Raw genomic sequence first — 14524 nt, 5'->3', positions numbered from 1 at the left:
CCTGTTTTTGTGAGATGGAGCCCATGGTCCATCCTTGAGCATTCTCTGCTGTCTCCACTGTACTTACGCCAACTCTAATCATCTTCTTTTTAAAAAAAAAATTATTTATTTATTTATTTTTGAATTTTACAGTTTTTTCCCCCAAATTCTCACTTCCCTCCCCCTACCCTCCCACAGAAGGCAGTGTTAGTCCTTTACATTGTTTCCCCAAATCTCACTTCCCTCCCCCACCCTCCACAGAAAGCAGTGTTAGTCTTTACATTGTTTATCCTCTATCTTTAAGTGAAAGGTAACTGGCAAGCTGGTTAACTTCCTCCTCCTTTTCTAGTAGTATTATTTTCACAATCTTATATCTACAAGCCAATCCCCTAAATGGTCCACTACACTTGTTAGGATTGTTAACACAGCACAAAGTCATGGATCAAATCACAAAGTTCCCTTTTATCTTCTGTTTTTTTCCTAGAAAGAATATACAGGGGAGTGGCCACCTCAAAATTATTCCTGCCATCCTAACCCTTTTATTCTCTTACATTCTCAGCACCAAATGAATAACTACATTTTTCTCTTTAACTACAATTTATGCCATACTCCTTATGTCAAGAAGTAATAGATTATCAGATATGTTTCTTAGATATTTATCCTGATTAAAACAAGTAACCAGAGACCCACTTACCTAACCTTTCATTGCTCTCTTCCCCTCTGTCTCCCATCATCATAAGAATTCTCTTTGAGGTCCATTCACTCTTACCCTTCCAAAGCTGCTTTCCCTCTTTTAAACCTTGAATAGAGAAAGAATAAACAAAATAATCCCTCCCTTTCCTTAGCTTGCTTCTCAGTCCCTACTGTCCACCATCGTGTTCTATTTTTCAGCTTCTTCCTGATAGCTTTTTGCTTCTAGATTCCCACTTGTAACTGGTCGCTGATTCTCACACCCTCTTCCACTGGAACCAAGTAGATGCAGTGCAGAGCTTTGTCTTTCCCCACTCCCACAGGTTTGTGCCTGTAGCATCTGTTCTTGCAGTGATCCCTCCTCCTTTTTCCTCCAGGTGCTGCATGACCCATTATCACCCCATACTCTGCCTTATCCACTCCTGGGCCATCTGTCTGAGTTACTGCAGCAGTTCCTACAAGCCATCATTGGTTTTCTCTCCTGCTCCACATTTATTTATTTTCTCTTCTAAATGCACCAAATTCTTTACCAGTTTTTATAAGTAGAAATGCTACCCCTCACCCATACTTAAGAATATATTAAACTTTTATATCAATGAGCAGTTGGGCATTTCAGTTGAATACTAATAATATACCTGTACTGTGAATAATGACCTTGAATTTCCATGCTACTTTACTTATTCTGTCTTACTTTTTTTTCTCAGATCAACCTAGTGAGATAGCCATATGCTAAAATCCCTATTTTAATCTTGAGGGAAAACTGAATTTCATAGAGGTCAAGTGACTTGTCCAAGGTCACACAGGTAATCCTGGCAAAGAGATTTAAACCCAGGTCTTTCAATTCCAAGTTCAGTTCTACTACCACTTTGCCTCACTAAAGGAAAAAAGGGTAACCCATGGTGCAGAACATTGGGGAATGAGGGGAGAGTGTGTGTGTGTGAGAGAGAGAGAGAGAGAGAGAGAGAGAGAGAGAGAGAGAATGTGTGTGTATGCTTGGAGACAATTTCAAGTTGATAAAAAGAAAGCCAGAACAATCTACATCTATGAGAGTTACTGTGGACTTTAAGGTAATCATATGTATATATGCAGGTATTTGTGTAACTCACAAATGAAATTTTGTCACAACGAAGTTATGTAATTGTTTTAAAATGGCACCCCAGCAAATTTAGTCATATGAAATATCTTGGAGTATGTCAGTATGTCATCGTAGTAACTGAACTTGTTAAATGTTATCTCTCTTTTTTTCTTCCCTTTGAAAAATTACAGCGGAACTTGGGGAGTGTGAACTTCCGGAACACACGCCTGAACTAGTGTCCGAGTTCCGATTTATTCCAAATCAGACTGAGGCAATGGAGTTTGATATCTTCCAAAAATGGAAAGAGTTCAGGTACCTTTATGCTGAAGTCTAGTATTCAGTCACAGTCTAAAAAAAAACTTTTTTTGGTGGATGTAAGTATATGAAAGTTTGTTTTTTCCCTGCTTTTATAAGACCAGCTCTGCTTATAAATCTAGTCTATATCTATATCCCTGACCTTTCAGTCCTGCATCTCCAGCTGCCTTTATTTCCATTTGAATGGTGTGACCTTGCTTGAAATTCCCTACATTCAAATTCAAACTCATTATCTTTTTCCAAACTCCTCCATTTTTGTCCATGGTACCACCTTTCTTTCTTTTAGTTTTTCATGCTAGAAACCTTGTTGTCATCTTTGATTCTTCAGCCCTTCTAGATCTAAGCTGTCATCAAATTATTTTTTTCCTTCCCTTCAAATATGTGTTAGATTTGTTATTCTCCATTCCTGTGAATTGCCACCACAATCCAGACTCTCATTATCATCTCACACCTGGATATCACTACAACATCCTCCTGGCTGCTTCCTGACTCTGGTCTCTCCATCTTATGAACTTGCCACCAGACAAAGCCTCCAAAAACATTGCTTGCATCTCATCTCTCTGCTTAAGATCATAGAGTGGTTTTCCGATTGCCAGTCATATTAATCCTAAATTCCTCTGCCTAGCTTTCAAGGCTTTTCATGACCTAGAATTACCCTGTCTGTGTAGATTTGTTTCTTAACTACTTACTCCCTTGCTTCTGCTCTGGTGAGTCTGCATTCCTCACTGCCACCTCTTACTCCTTGCTCATTATTCTCTCTTGCTCCCTGTCTTGTGCTGTTTCCCCTGCTTGGAATGTTTTCTTTATATTGCCCTTGCCACCTTTGTCTTTCAAAGTTTATCTCAAGTTCCATCTCTTCCAGAAAGCCCTCCTTGACAACTCAAGTCCATGGTTCTCTCTGTCTTTTGTTTAACTGCTCTAACACTTCTATACTACACAATATTAGATTTAATTATACAATGTCTTATTGTACTTTCACATGTATTTTTTTTCACATTTATTTAGTCTTATGCCCACAAACAACCTTGATGACAAGGATTTCTTCCATGGTATCTGTATAATATTGTAAATATGGTAGATGCTCTGTAAACCCTAGTTCATTGGGTGACTGGCTGATAAAGCTTTAGAAGCTTTCAAAAGATTTCTAATCTCAGTTTTAAAAACTACATTTTTAGTACTAATCTAAAGATAGGGTTAGATTGGAGTTAGACTCTTCTTTCTTTAATTATGTGAGACATGCTCAATGAAGAAATTGACTTTCCCAAGGTAAAATGTGAATTATCGTCTTACTGCCCTTTCTATAATCTGGGAATTCATGCACACACACACACACACACACACACACACACACACACACACAAACAGAATTTAAATAATGCAATCATATGATAAATATATATGACTTGAAAATCTGGAACCTGGCCATCTTCTTCATGCCCTTCCTTATTTATCACTGCATTTTGGAAGAACATTTTGACTGACATATGGGATCAACCTGAAACAGAGTTGGTTCCTTTTGCTCTACTTTTATTTATAGGTACTTTCTGTATTGTAAAATGGATCTCACCTACTGGTTGACATCTTTCCTGCAATTGATTTCTTTAGATTGCCTTCAAAGGGCATCTTGTGTAGCTGTTAGGATGTGCTCATTAAATCCTTATTGAATGAATAGAGTGAAAACCAATCAGAGACCTAATGCAATAGCTACCTTTTTTTCTATGTATAACTAAGAATTTGAAAATAAAATTTATTAAGAATCTTTTGGTGGATGGAGGAGAGTTCATTTTAATAGAGAAGCTATAGGTTTATATATACATATATATATATATATACATATATATATATATATATATATATATGTATATATATATATATATCTCACACAATATGATATAAAGAAAGGAGTGCTAGAATTGGAGCCTGGAGTTGAGGGTTTGAATCTCACCTCTTCTATTTTTTTTTTTTTTTTTTTGCCAAGGCAGTGGGGTTAAGTGTCTTGCCCAGGGTCACACAGCTAGGTAATTATTAAGTGTCTGAGGCCGGATTTGAACTTGAGTCCTCCTGACTCCAGGGCCAGTACTCTGTCCACTGTGCCACCTAGCTGTCCCCTTCTTCTATTTCTTAATAGTTGTGAGACAGTTCCCTTTGATGTAAAATGTAGATAATAATTCTAATGCTGCCTATCTCAGAGGGCTGTCATGTGTAATTTGTTGCATTAACCTTATGATACAATATAAATATAAATTTTTATTCTGGGAAGTTTTCTATAGGCTACTTACCTGTGGTTCTCATTTTATTGAATTATAGGACTGACTGTCACACTAAGTTCACATTTGAGAACATACCATGAAAAAATTGAGGACATTTTGTTCCTTGTGTCAAACCGTCATGCATCCTAGAATCTAACTAGATGTCTATCTGTCTTCTTAAAATATAGGTTGTGGGGCAAGGAGATGATTTGGAGAATGTTGGTGGTGAGGATATAGAAGATTTAACCTGTCTTGAAAAGTCAAAGGGCTCCATCTTTAATGAATTCAGTTTTTTTGATTCACTTGAAGGGCCAGGGGTTCCAAGGTTGAGATGGGGGCTCTTTGATTGTGAAAGTGACCTGGGACCCATTCTCTAGGCCAGGTGCATCAAAAGACATTTTGTCAACAGTTCTTGCCCCAAATTATGCCAGTCACCCTAACCTGTAGCCTTGGGAGTTCAGACTCCCCCACAAAATGCAAATCTAATAAAATCATCTGCAGAATGTAAATTGGTAGGTCATTTTTTTTATAACAAACTTTTTTTGAGAAATGATTTTATTTCCTTTTAAAAGCATGTCAAATTTTTCCAGCATTTCAAATTATCATATAAAAGATTCAGACGAGATCATTGTTAGCATTTTAAAAAGCATCTCTTCAGTACTCATATAAAAAGTCAGAACTAGAGAAGAAACCCTGGCGATCTTCTAATCCATATATCCTCAGCACTCCCGAGTGTGACAGAAACCAGATTAAAGTGTAATTGGGGAATATTTTATATAAATAAAGATATAGTAGAATAGGATATGGTTTATTCTAATAGGGCTTCCTCGGTGAATTTGCTGCCCATGGGGATCTTTATATTGGGTTTAGTGGCCTTCTTTTCTATTGGAATTAGTGTTTCTGTGTTCATCACCTCTATTGACAGGGTCCCATTCCCTCTGATATAGGCATATGTCAAGACTATAACAGTTATTGACCCTGTTACATACAGTCGTTATTACCCTTTTTTTATTCTATCTTGTGCCTACAAGACTCAGCACAAGGAAACCTATCTAAATAGACTTCCTAGAGTCACCATGGAGGTCTCTTGTTCTTCCAGCTTTTTAGCCTCAGTGAATTTTTTTTAAAGCTTTAGGTTAGGGCTACCAGCCTGGAGCCTTAAATTCTTTTTATTGGGTTGTTTCAGTCATATCCAACTCTTTATACTTGGCAGAAATACTGAAATAATTTTCTATTTTCTTCTTCAACTCATTTTATAGATGAGGAACTGAGGCAAAGAGGGTTAAGTGATTTGCCCCAGTTGAATTCTTGAAGATGAGACTTCCTGATTCCAAGCCCTGAGCTCTAGCTGCCCCTATTTTTAGATGGTTCCTACCAAAATGTCAAAATGGGAGAGCAGTCTGTTAGAGCTACTGCTAACATCTATTGCCTTTCTTTTTCTCCAACTTAAGATACCTTCATTTTTTTAATGAAGAAATTAAGGTCCAGAGACCATACTAATCTGTGTCATTTGAATCATACTAGTTTTCTTGGTAAAATATACATATAATAATGCCATTTTATTTCTTAAACCTTCCCAACTATTTCCATTTTGCAGGAAAGGGGTTTGTTTCTTTTGGCTTAATTATATCTTATTTTATTCTGCTTCTGCATTCCAAACCTTGTCTTCTTATTGATTATGTGTTACATTTTCTCTAAAATTCAGTTTTCTATTATGATGATTAAATTTTGTATGTCTAGTAGTCTGTTGAACTATGCTCTTGACTCTCTAGGTCTTTAGACTCTTATTAAGAAAGATCTTTACTTGGTTACAATAATTTAGAGTTGATAAAAAGTGATATAGATTTCCCTTCTTCATTGACTTTGGAGTAAACACTAATTCCTCTGTTTCAGAGCTGAGGCAATCTCCCAAATCATAGGATCACTCAATAAAGAGTAATCCATCAGGAAATATGTATTAAGCATCTACTGTGTTCAGGCATTAAGTATTAAACCATAGATTTAGAGCTGAATATTCAAATGTATTTTGAATCTTTGACAACTGAACTTGTTCTATGGCCTATTTAGATAGGTTTCCTTGTGCTGAGTCTTGTAGGCACAAGATAAAATAAAAAAAAAAAAGGTAATAATGATTGTATGTAACAAGGTCAATAACTGTTATAGTCTTGACATATGCCTATATCAGAGGGAATGGGACCCTGTCAATAGAGGTGATGAACACAGAAACACTAATCAAGTGAAAATGACAAAGGGTTATTGAGTATCCAGGGTAAATCAAAATACTTATGCTGGCTCTTTCTCTCTTCTCTTTCTTTGCCAGTCTTTGTGATCTCTGACCAAAATACTCCCTCTGTTCTGAACCTATTCCTAGCAATGATCAACAAAATTATTGGGGTAGTGGAATATGTCTAGTATGAATATTACAACAGCTTCCTCATTCCTTAGAACCTAACTGATGCCAAACTGAACCAGACCAAACTATCTAGCTTGAGTTTCTCTGTGGTGCAGATTATAGAAGACAATGGTTTATTCAAACCAAGAGGTTAGTCCTATATCCCAAACTTCGTTTGATGACACCTTGACAAATCTTTCTCTTTAATGGAAAATGTTGAGTCATCATGCCTGCACATTAGGCGAGTCCTCTTGAAGATACCACAATCACATTAATGTCTGTAACCCATTGTCCCACAGTTTAACTGTTAGAAAAGTCTGGTCAAACATTTCTAACCCTTTCTTTTATTTAAATAATAAGTATGTATGAAGGAGGTGGTACTGTATGAGGGATGAGGTGCCTTGATCTGGTAGATGGAGAACAAACTATATTGTTCTCCATCCTCCATGTTCTATTTTAAACTCATTAGCAGGCCACCAATCAACATCTCATCGCCTCAGGCAACACTTTGTTTATAGCAGATTCCAAAGCTAGGAGGAGAAGGCTCTGGTTTCTGGCAGTCCCCCTGGGACCATGCAACCTAAGCTTTGTCCTGGCTCCGCTCCTGGTGCCACTGGACCATGCATGGGAGGCAATGAGCTCTAGACTCTAGACTACACCCCACTCTTAGTCTTGAGAATTGTACTTATATCAACAGTACCATTGCCTCTGGGAAAAAAAAGGAGTGTCATGTATTAACCATGTTCCTGGTTTCCCAGATCATAATTTCTTTTCCTGGTCACCACATACCCATTAGAATGTAAGTTCTTTAAGGATAAGGACTATTGGGGGGGGCTAGGTGGCGTAGTGGATAAAGCACCAGCCTTGGAGTGAGGAGTACCTGGGTTCAAATCTGGCCTCAGACACTTAGTAATTACCTAGCTGTGTGGCCTTGGGCAAGCCACTTAACCCCATTTGCCTTGCAAAAACTTAAAAAAAAAAGTATAAGAACTATTTTGCGTATTTGTGTCTCTAGCAATTAGAAGAGTGCTTGGTACTTTATCAGAATTTAATAAATGCATAATTTGCAAAAGAATTAAGAAAGGAAGGAAGGATTGGCCCCAAGCTAAGTGAAATCACAGAAGGAGCAGGTTAGAGATAACATAGTATCATTGTGTTAAACCATTTTCAAAGGTGGGTGAGAGAGAGAAAGAGAGAGAGAGAGAGAGAGAGAGAGAGAGAGAGAGAGAGAGAGAGAGAGAGAGAGAGAGAGAGAAAAGAGTAAGTGTGTGCATATAGCTCTGGACCTTGAGTCAGGAAGACTTGAGTTCGAATATTGTGTAACCCTGGGCAGGTCACTTCACCATATTTGCATCAGTTTCTTCATATGTAAAATGGGGATAAAAATAGCACCTACCTTACAGAGTTGTGATACTTAAATGAGGTAATTCTAAAGTATTTAATGTAAAGCTTGTCACATAAGTGCTATATAAATTTTAGCTATTATTAGCTGGTTATCTGTAAAATAGGAGTAACAATATCACCTACTTCCCAGGGTTGTTGGGAAGCATTTAGCACACAGTGGATGCTTAATAATTACTGTTTTTAATTTTTATTTTGTAATTTCCTTATTTTCTTGTTCCTAGGAAGGAAGGAGACAGAACATACATGCAGATAAATAGACAATATATACAAAAAAGAAATTTAAAAATATAATTGGAGTGTTTTAAACTTTGAAATCTTAGAAATGAATTAGCCCAGTTTCCTCGTTTTGCAAATAAGGAAATGGGGCCAGATGGGTTAATGCCCTGAGTCATGCAGCTGATGAGTGGCACAGCTAGCACTGACTAAAAATCCCAATTTCTGTGCTTTTTCCATATGCTTCATATCATCTGGAATTTCAGTAATCTGCTTTTTTCCATTATTCCTTAAGATATACCCTCAACTCTGGAAAAACCACTTGTCTCACAGCACCCCAAGTACATCATCTCCCCTGTTAAAATATAGGCTCTTTGAACACAAGACTTGTTTCTTTTTTGACTTTTTTATCCCCAGTGTCTTTGCACTGTCTGGCTCATAAAAAGCACTTAATAATTGCTTGTTAATTGACTAATTGATTGCTACATCTACCTGTGTGATCAGACCACTTTACTTTTCTGAGTCTCAGTTTTTCATATGCAGAATGAGAATATTGATTGTATGGTGTCTAAAATTCTTTCCTTGGAGAAGGGACCTTCCTAAACCCTTTAGAGGCAACTGATGGTACGGTACAGTGGATAGATCACTAGGCTTGGAGGCAAGGAAAAGAAAAAAAGAAAAAACTGAGTTCAGATCCATCCTTAGACACTGACTAGAAGGATGATCTTGGGGCAAGTACTCTAACTTTTGTTGACAAAGTTTCCTCAACTATAAAATGTGGATAACAATATCCATTATCTCACCAGGTTTTTATAAGGATCAAATGAAATTTTACTTGTAAAAACTCTAAGAGAAGTGTCCGGCATACTGTGGGTGCTCAATAAATGTTTATTAGATTGAATTATATTCATTGTGAAAGTGAATTCTGAATTTTGCAGAAGAAATTTGACAAAGAAGTTGGAAGACTGTATTCCAGGCTCATTTGTTGATGAGAAGAGGAAGGAAAACATGTTTATTTGACTGGAGTGAATGCAACATTTTTCCCAGTTTGAAGCAAAAAGTGGAAAGAGAGAACCTTGAAGTATAGCTAAAAAATGTGAATTTTACAGGAGGCAAATAAGTGTAAAGTCATTTGACTAGGGGGACCCAAATGACACTTAAGGAAGATAATTATGGTTAAAGCAACCTCATTAAGAATGGACTATGGAGATCTAGAGTAGAAGCACAGCATTCATTTAAGAATTTTTTGTGTCAGTAATAATCTGTGCTCAGATGATTAGAACCTATATTATTGCATCTTTGATATTATGAGTTTGAAAAAAGATTGCAGGGTTTTTTGTTTTATTTTTTAGGTTTTTGCATGGTTAAGTGGCTTGCCCAAGTCCACACAGCTAGGTAATTATTAAGTGTCAGAGTCCGGATTTGAACTCAAGTCCTCCTGATTCCAGGGCCGGTGTTCTATCCACTGCGCCACCTAGCCACCCCTACTGTACCACCTAGCCACCCCAGATTGCAGGGTTTTTATTGGTGTTGTTCAATAGTTTTTAACCGTGTAGGACTTTTCATGACCCCATCTGGGGTTTTCTTTGTAAAGGTTTTGGAGTGGTTTACCATTTCCTTTTCCAACTCATTTTTATAGATGAGGAAACTGAGACAAACAGGGTTAAACGCATTGCCCAAGGTCACTCAGTAAATTGTCTGAGGTCAAATTTGAATCCAGAGCCTTCTTTACTTTAGGGCCCACACTCTTATCTACTTCACCACCTAGATGCCAGGGTTTTTATTACAAGAGATTATATCATTGTTGTTAATTAAGACTTCAATATTTATGATTTTGAAGATCCATGATTTTATCCATGTTAGTCCTGCTCGTCTTTATTATAATTACCCACCCTTCATGTTTTAATAGATTCATGAGTTACCATGGACCACTTCCCCAACCCCCTCCTCTAAAAAAGAAATTATCAGTCAATTGACTAGTAGTCAATCCTCTGAAGATGAGCTTCTCCAGTTTTTAGTTTGGCCATCCTCAAACAAATACAATGTTGGACATTGGGCCAGCCCAAGGACTTTCCAGTTTGAGAGAATCTGCCAAAGTATAACCCATGGTCAGCTCCTTACTAGAATGAGGCATCCAAAGTGAAGGAGAAATAATAGCAATGCTTTTATTTGTATAGTATTTTAGAATTTTCAAAATATTTAAACATATTTTATCATTTAACTCTCACAATACCCTTCTGGCCAAGGGAATATTGTTATTTCCATTTTAAGAAAGCTGAGGCTCAGAAGTATTGAGTGACTTTCTAAATGATCAAATTGGGACTAGACCCTTAGAATCCAAGAGACAGAAGAGAGTGAGGAAGTTCCCTCTACCAATGTAGATTGTTATCTGCTCTTCAATTCATGGCCTCAGAGAGTTTTCTAGGCCTTAATTGATTTGCCCAGGGTCAAACAACCATTAAAGCTTCAGAAGTGAAACTCAATTTAGGCATTTCTGAATCTGAAGTCAGCTCCCTTTCTACTTTACCACATTCCTACTTAATCCTTTTCTTTCCCCTTCTAATTTTTGCAGTTCATTCTAAATATTTGCTTTCCTAAAACTTCTTAGAGATGTAACCACTATTTTTTTTGTACTAATCCTTATTTATATGCCACTTTGTACTATCATTGCTATATCCTTTTAAAATCTCATCTCCTTTTGTAATTAAATTGATTCTTTCATGGTTGAGATCATTGTATTATCAGAATTTCATTTATTAAAGAATTTCCTGTGTTTTTTCCCTTTTGGAGTCTATCATTATTGGAGCAAATCTAATATTTCTAAGAAATGTTAAAATCTAATTTCTTAAGGTTAGGGAACCTGTTTAATTGTGCTCAGTCTTTCTTTACCTGGCTCTTGTCCTTTCTAAGATGATCCAATTTCTTTCTTTCAATGTTCCTGTAACTTTCATTCCATCAACTAGTTCTGTTTTATTGATCAGAATTAAATACAAAGAAGAAATTTCTCTTATTCCTTCTTCTGCCTTCTGAGAGATTAAATTATTATCAACACAAGACAAGAATTTTTGAGATGCTCTATTTTTTTTCCAGTGGATTGGAACTGCCAGCAGGTATATGGATAGTTAAAGACTTCTTATCACTATTATATCATGTCACTGATCTATACTGGTAATTAATATTAGGGGAAAGGTCACCCATATTTCTCATCTTCCAGTGTTATTCATCTATGATAAGAATTCTCTTCTTTTATCTTTGTCTTAATGGTTTTTAACCTGTTCTTAGTCTTAGACTTCTGAATTTTCTTCTGGATTCGTCATAATTTCATAAATACAAACATACATCCATGACACATTCTCTTTTGTGATTAGATCTGTTTGTTTGTTTGTTTGTTTTTAACAAGTTCTACTTTTTCATTGCCATTGTCTGGTCATGAGTACCATGCCATAGCTTTATCCTTATACAGACCTCTGGAGCTCTGCAGAAGTATTGTTCTCAACCCTCTTTCTGAGTTTCTTCTTTATTCCACTGCTTCTTCAATAATCAAGGGACATTTTTTTGTTCCTTATATCAGAATAATTGATTGTTGGCTAATTAACCAAGGAACCACAGTCCATTTGTCTTAACCTACATGAGTACCCAAGAAGAGATTGGGCTGATATTATGGGACAGAGGTGAATGTCTAGCTGTCCTACTTTTTATTATTTCTAACCATAAATAAATCACTTCCCCTCTCTGAGTTAACATTTTCTCATCTGTAAAATTAGAGATTTGGAAAGGCCTTATTCTAAATCATTTGATTCTACAAGAACCCAGGTCATCAAGATAGATGCACAAATCATTCTGTGAGAGAGAACGTAGGAGGCAATGGGGTGCAGTGGTAGAACTCTTCTCTTAAATTCTAAGGACCTAGGTTCAGATCTTGCTTCTGTCATTTTCTATGATCTCAGGCAAATCATGTAACTTTCTTGGACATCAGGAGTTGGGATACATGACCTCTGGGGTTCCTTCCAGCTCTAGACCTTCATAGAACTGCTCCAGGCTTCCCAGGATCTGTGAAATGTGGATTTTTATAAGAACAACATAGAATTTAACTTTTTCAAAAAATTAACCCTAGTCATATATACTCTTTGTATACAGTGTGTATTATTGGTTAGTTATCTATCTATACCTATTATATCCATATCCATTCACTGATCTAATTCACATTTATAGTCTACTTTTAAGTACAATGCTCAGGGACCAGAATTCAGAGACACAGAAATGTTAAAGACATTCTTTTCCTTAATGTAGGTAGTAGTAGAAACTACTCAGTCAGTATCCAGCAGTCTCAGTAATAAGGTCTGTGTGTTGTGTGTGTGTGTGTGTGTGTGTGTGTAGTGTGTAAATGTGACATAAACATACATTGAGTGATGGGACAGGAAGCAGTATAGTTTTCTTAATAAAATATTCTTCTTAAAATATGTCATTCATGGGTTACCAGTTTACAAAGAAGTAGGATACAATAAAATACATTATACTAAAACAATACTGTTGATAACTATTAATTTAGATCCTTATTAGTAACCATCCAAAGAAGTTGGATTTGGTTGGAGGGGCAGGGGTTGACCAAGCAATCCCTATAATAATGAATTGAAGACTGGTCTCTTATTTTTACTTCTAACTGTGGGACAGGTTGCCTTGATCTCTCAAATGATAAAGATGAAACCAGAGGGTAATTGTGTTGTGTTAATTCAAAAAAATGTAGTCATGTTTGGGGAACTTAGGTCTATTACATCTTTTTTTCTCCATTACTTTTAAAAATAATATTTTATTCCCCCCCCCCCCAATTACATGTCAAAACAGTTTTTAACATTTGGATTGTTTGGTTGTTTTTTATTTTAATTTTGAATTCCAAATTCTATTTTTCCTTCCCTTCACTTTCCAGTCCTTGAGATGGAAAGTAGTCTGATGTAGGTTATACATGTACAATCATGTATACATATTTTCATATTAGATTGACCAGTACTTTTAAATTTTGAAATAAAATTTCTAAAATCTAGACATGGAAAGAAAACGATTGAAGGCAAAATACTAGCCAAGAAGCTGTGAGCTCCAGTGGAAAGGATGGGTGGGTTTGTAGGTGGATGAATAAATGCAAGTAGACTTGTGAAGCAAATATTTAAGGGTTTATTGGCTGATTAGATAGTTGAGGGGGGGGGATCAGAGATCACTTCAGTACTGAAACCTGGGTAACTGGGAGAATGGTGGTTTCATGAATAGAAATAAGGAAATCCCAAGAGAAAAATTCCAAGATACATCTAGAATTTCCTTAGTGTGTGAGAATTCCTTTTAGGCATTTGTGGGGGAGGCAGGCAGTGTTGAGGTCTTTGTTCTCTGCAGAAACCTCAAACAAAAAGTTCTTACGAGTAATATGGAATATTTTTGAAATGCTATTTTGCCACTGTTGACAAAGTACAAATAATCCTCATGGTGTAATGTGGTGCCTCTACAAGGTAAATAAGTATTCCTGAATGTTTTCTCATGATGTAGTACTTTAAAACCAAATTGCAGCATCAAGGAATAAAGAAAACAAAACACCTCCCCTAGAGTCTTTGCTGTGATTCTTATCTCATGGGGGCCCACCCCACCCCCAAACATAAAAGCCCTAAAATTACACCATTTAGTTTAATCCAGATGTTCTACGTAATCACAAAGTATACACAACCCAATCTGTAGTTACAAAAATGTAAACTTAATGTTTCCCAGAGCTAAAGGAGGCTGAGAGCTCACTTAGTAAAGCTTCTCTCTAAAAAATAAATAAATGAATGAACAAATGTTTTCTTTTTCCAAAAATATTTATTCAATAAATGTATGTTAAATAAATAAAAAAACCTCAACACTAGATCTAACAAACTGTATAATCAGTGCCTATGTGGTTAAATTTATTATACTAAGCATGCTAATTCCCACTTAGCTTTTGAAAGCACTTTTTCAATGGAGAAAAACTTTTTACACTGTAATCTGTAAAGTAGTTAACGGCTCACCTGTTTTATAGGAAAGCAAGCTGCCTTCCTTTCTATGGCATGACATTCCTCTGCTGTGGTCTTTCCTTCTGTATTAAAGTCATATTGCATTTTCATAACTATAAGCATAACAGACATTAGCTCTTGGTATTTCCCTGCAAGCTAGATGAAATTAAGGAAAGGTTTGGGTACAATACTCCATACC

At 36.3% G+C, this 14524-nt stretch overlaps 1 protein-coding gene across 1 annotated transcript in view; it reads left to right on the top strand.

Moving 5' to 3' along the window:
- LOC141498924 (band 4.1-like protein 4B) overlaps positions 1-14524 on the top strand; it is a 159597-nt gene that overhangs the window by 28469 nt on the left and 116604 nt on the right. Inside the window, 1 exon segment of the mRNA XM_074201961.1 lies at positions 1936-2056. Within this exon segment, the coding sequence (XP_074058062.1) occupies positions 1936-2056 (121 nt within the window).

Source organism: Macrotis lagotis, chromosome X (genome assembly GCF_037893015.1).
Source record: "Macrotis lagotis isolate mMagLag1 chromosome X, bilby.v1.9.chrom.fasta, whole genome shotgun sequence".
Classification (NCBI taxonomy): domain Eukaryota; kingdom Metazoa; phylum Chordata; class Mammalia; order Peramelemorphia; family Peramelidae; genus Macrotis; species Macrotis lagotis.
The sequence above is the reverse complement of the archived record's forward strand: the minus strand, read 5'-3'. Positions and strand labels throughout refer to the sequence as shown.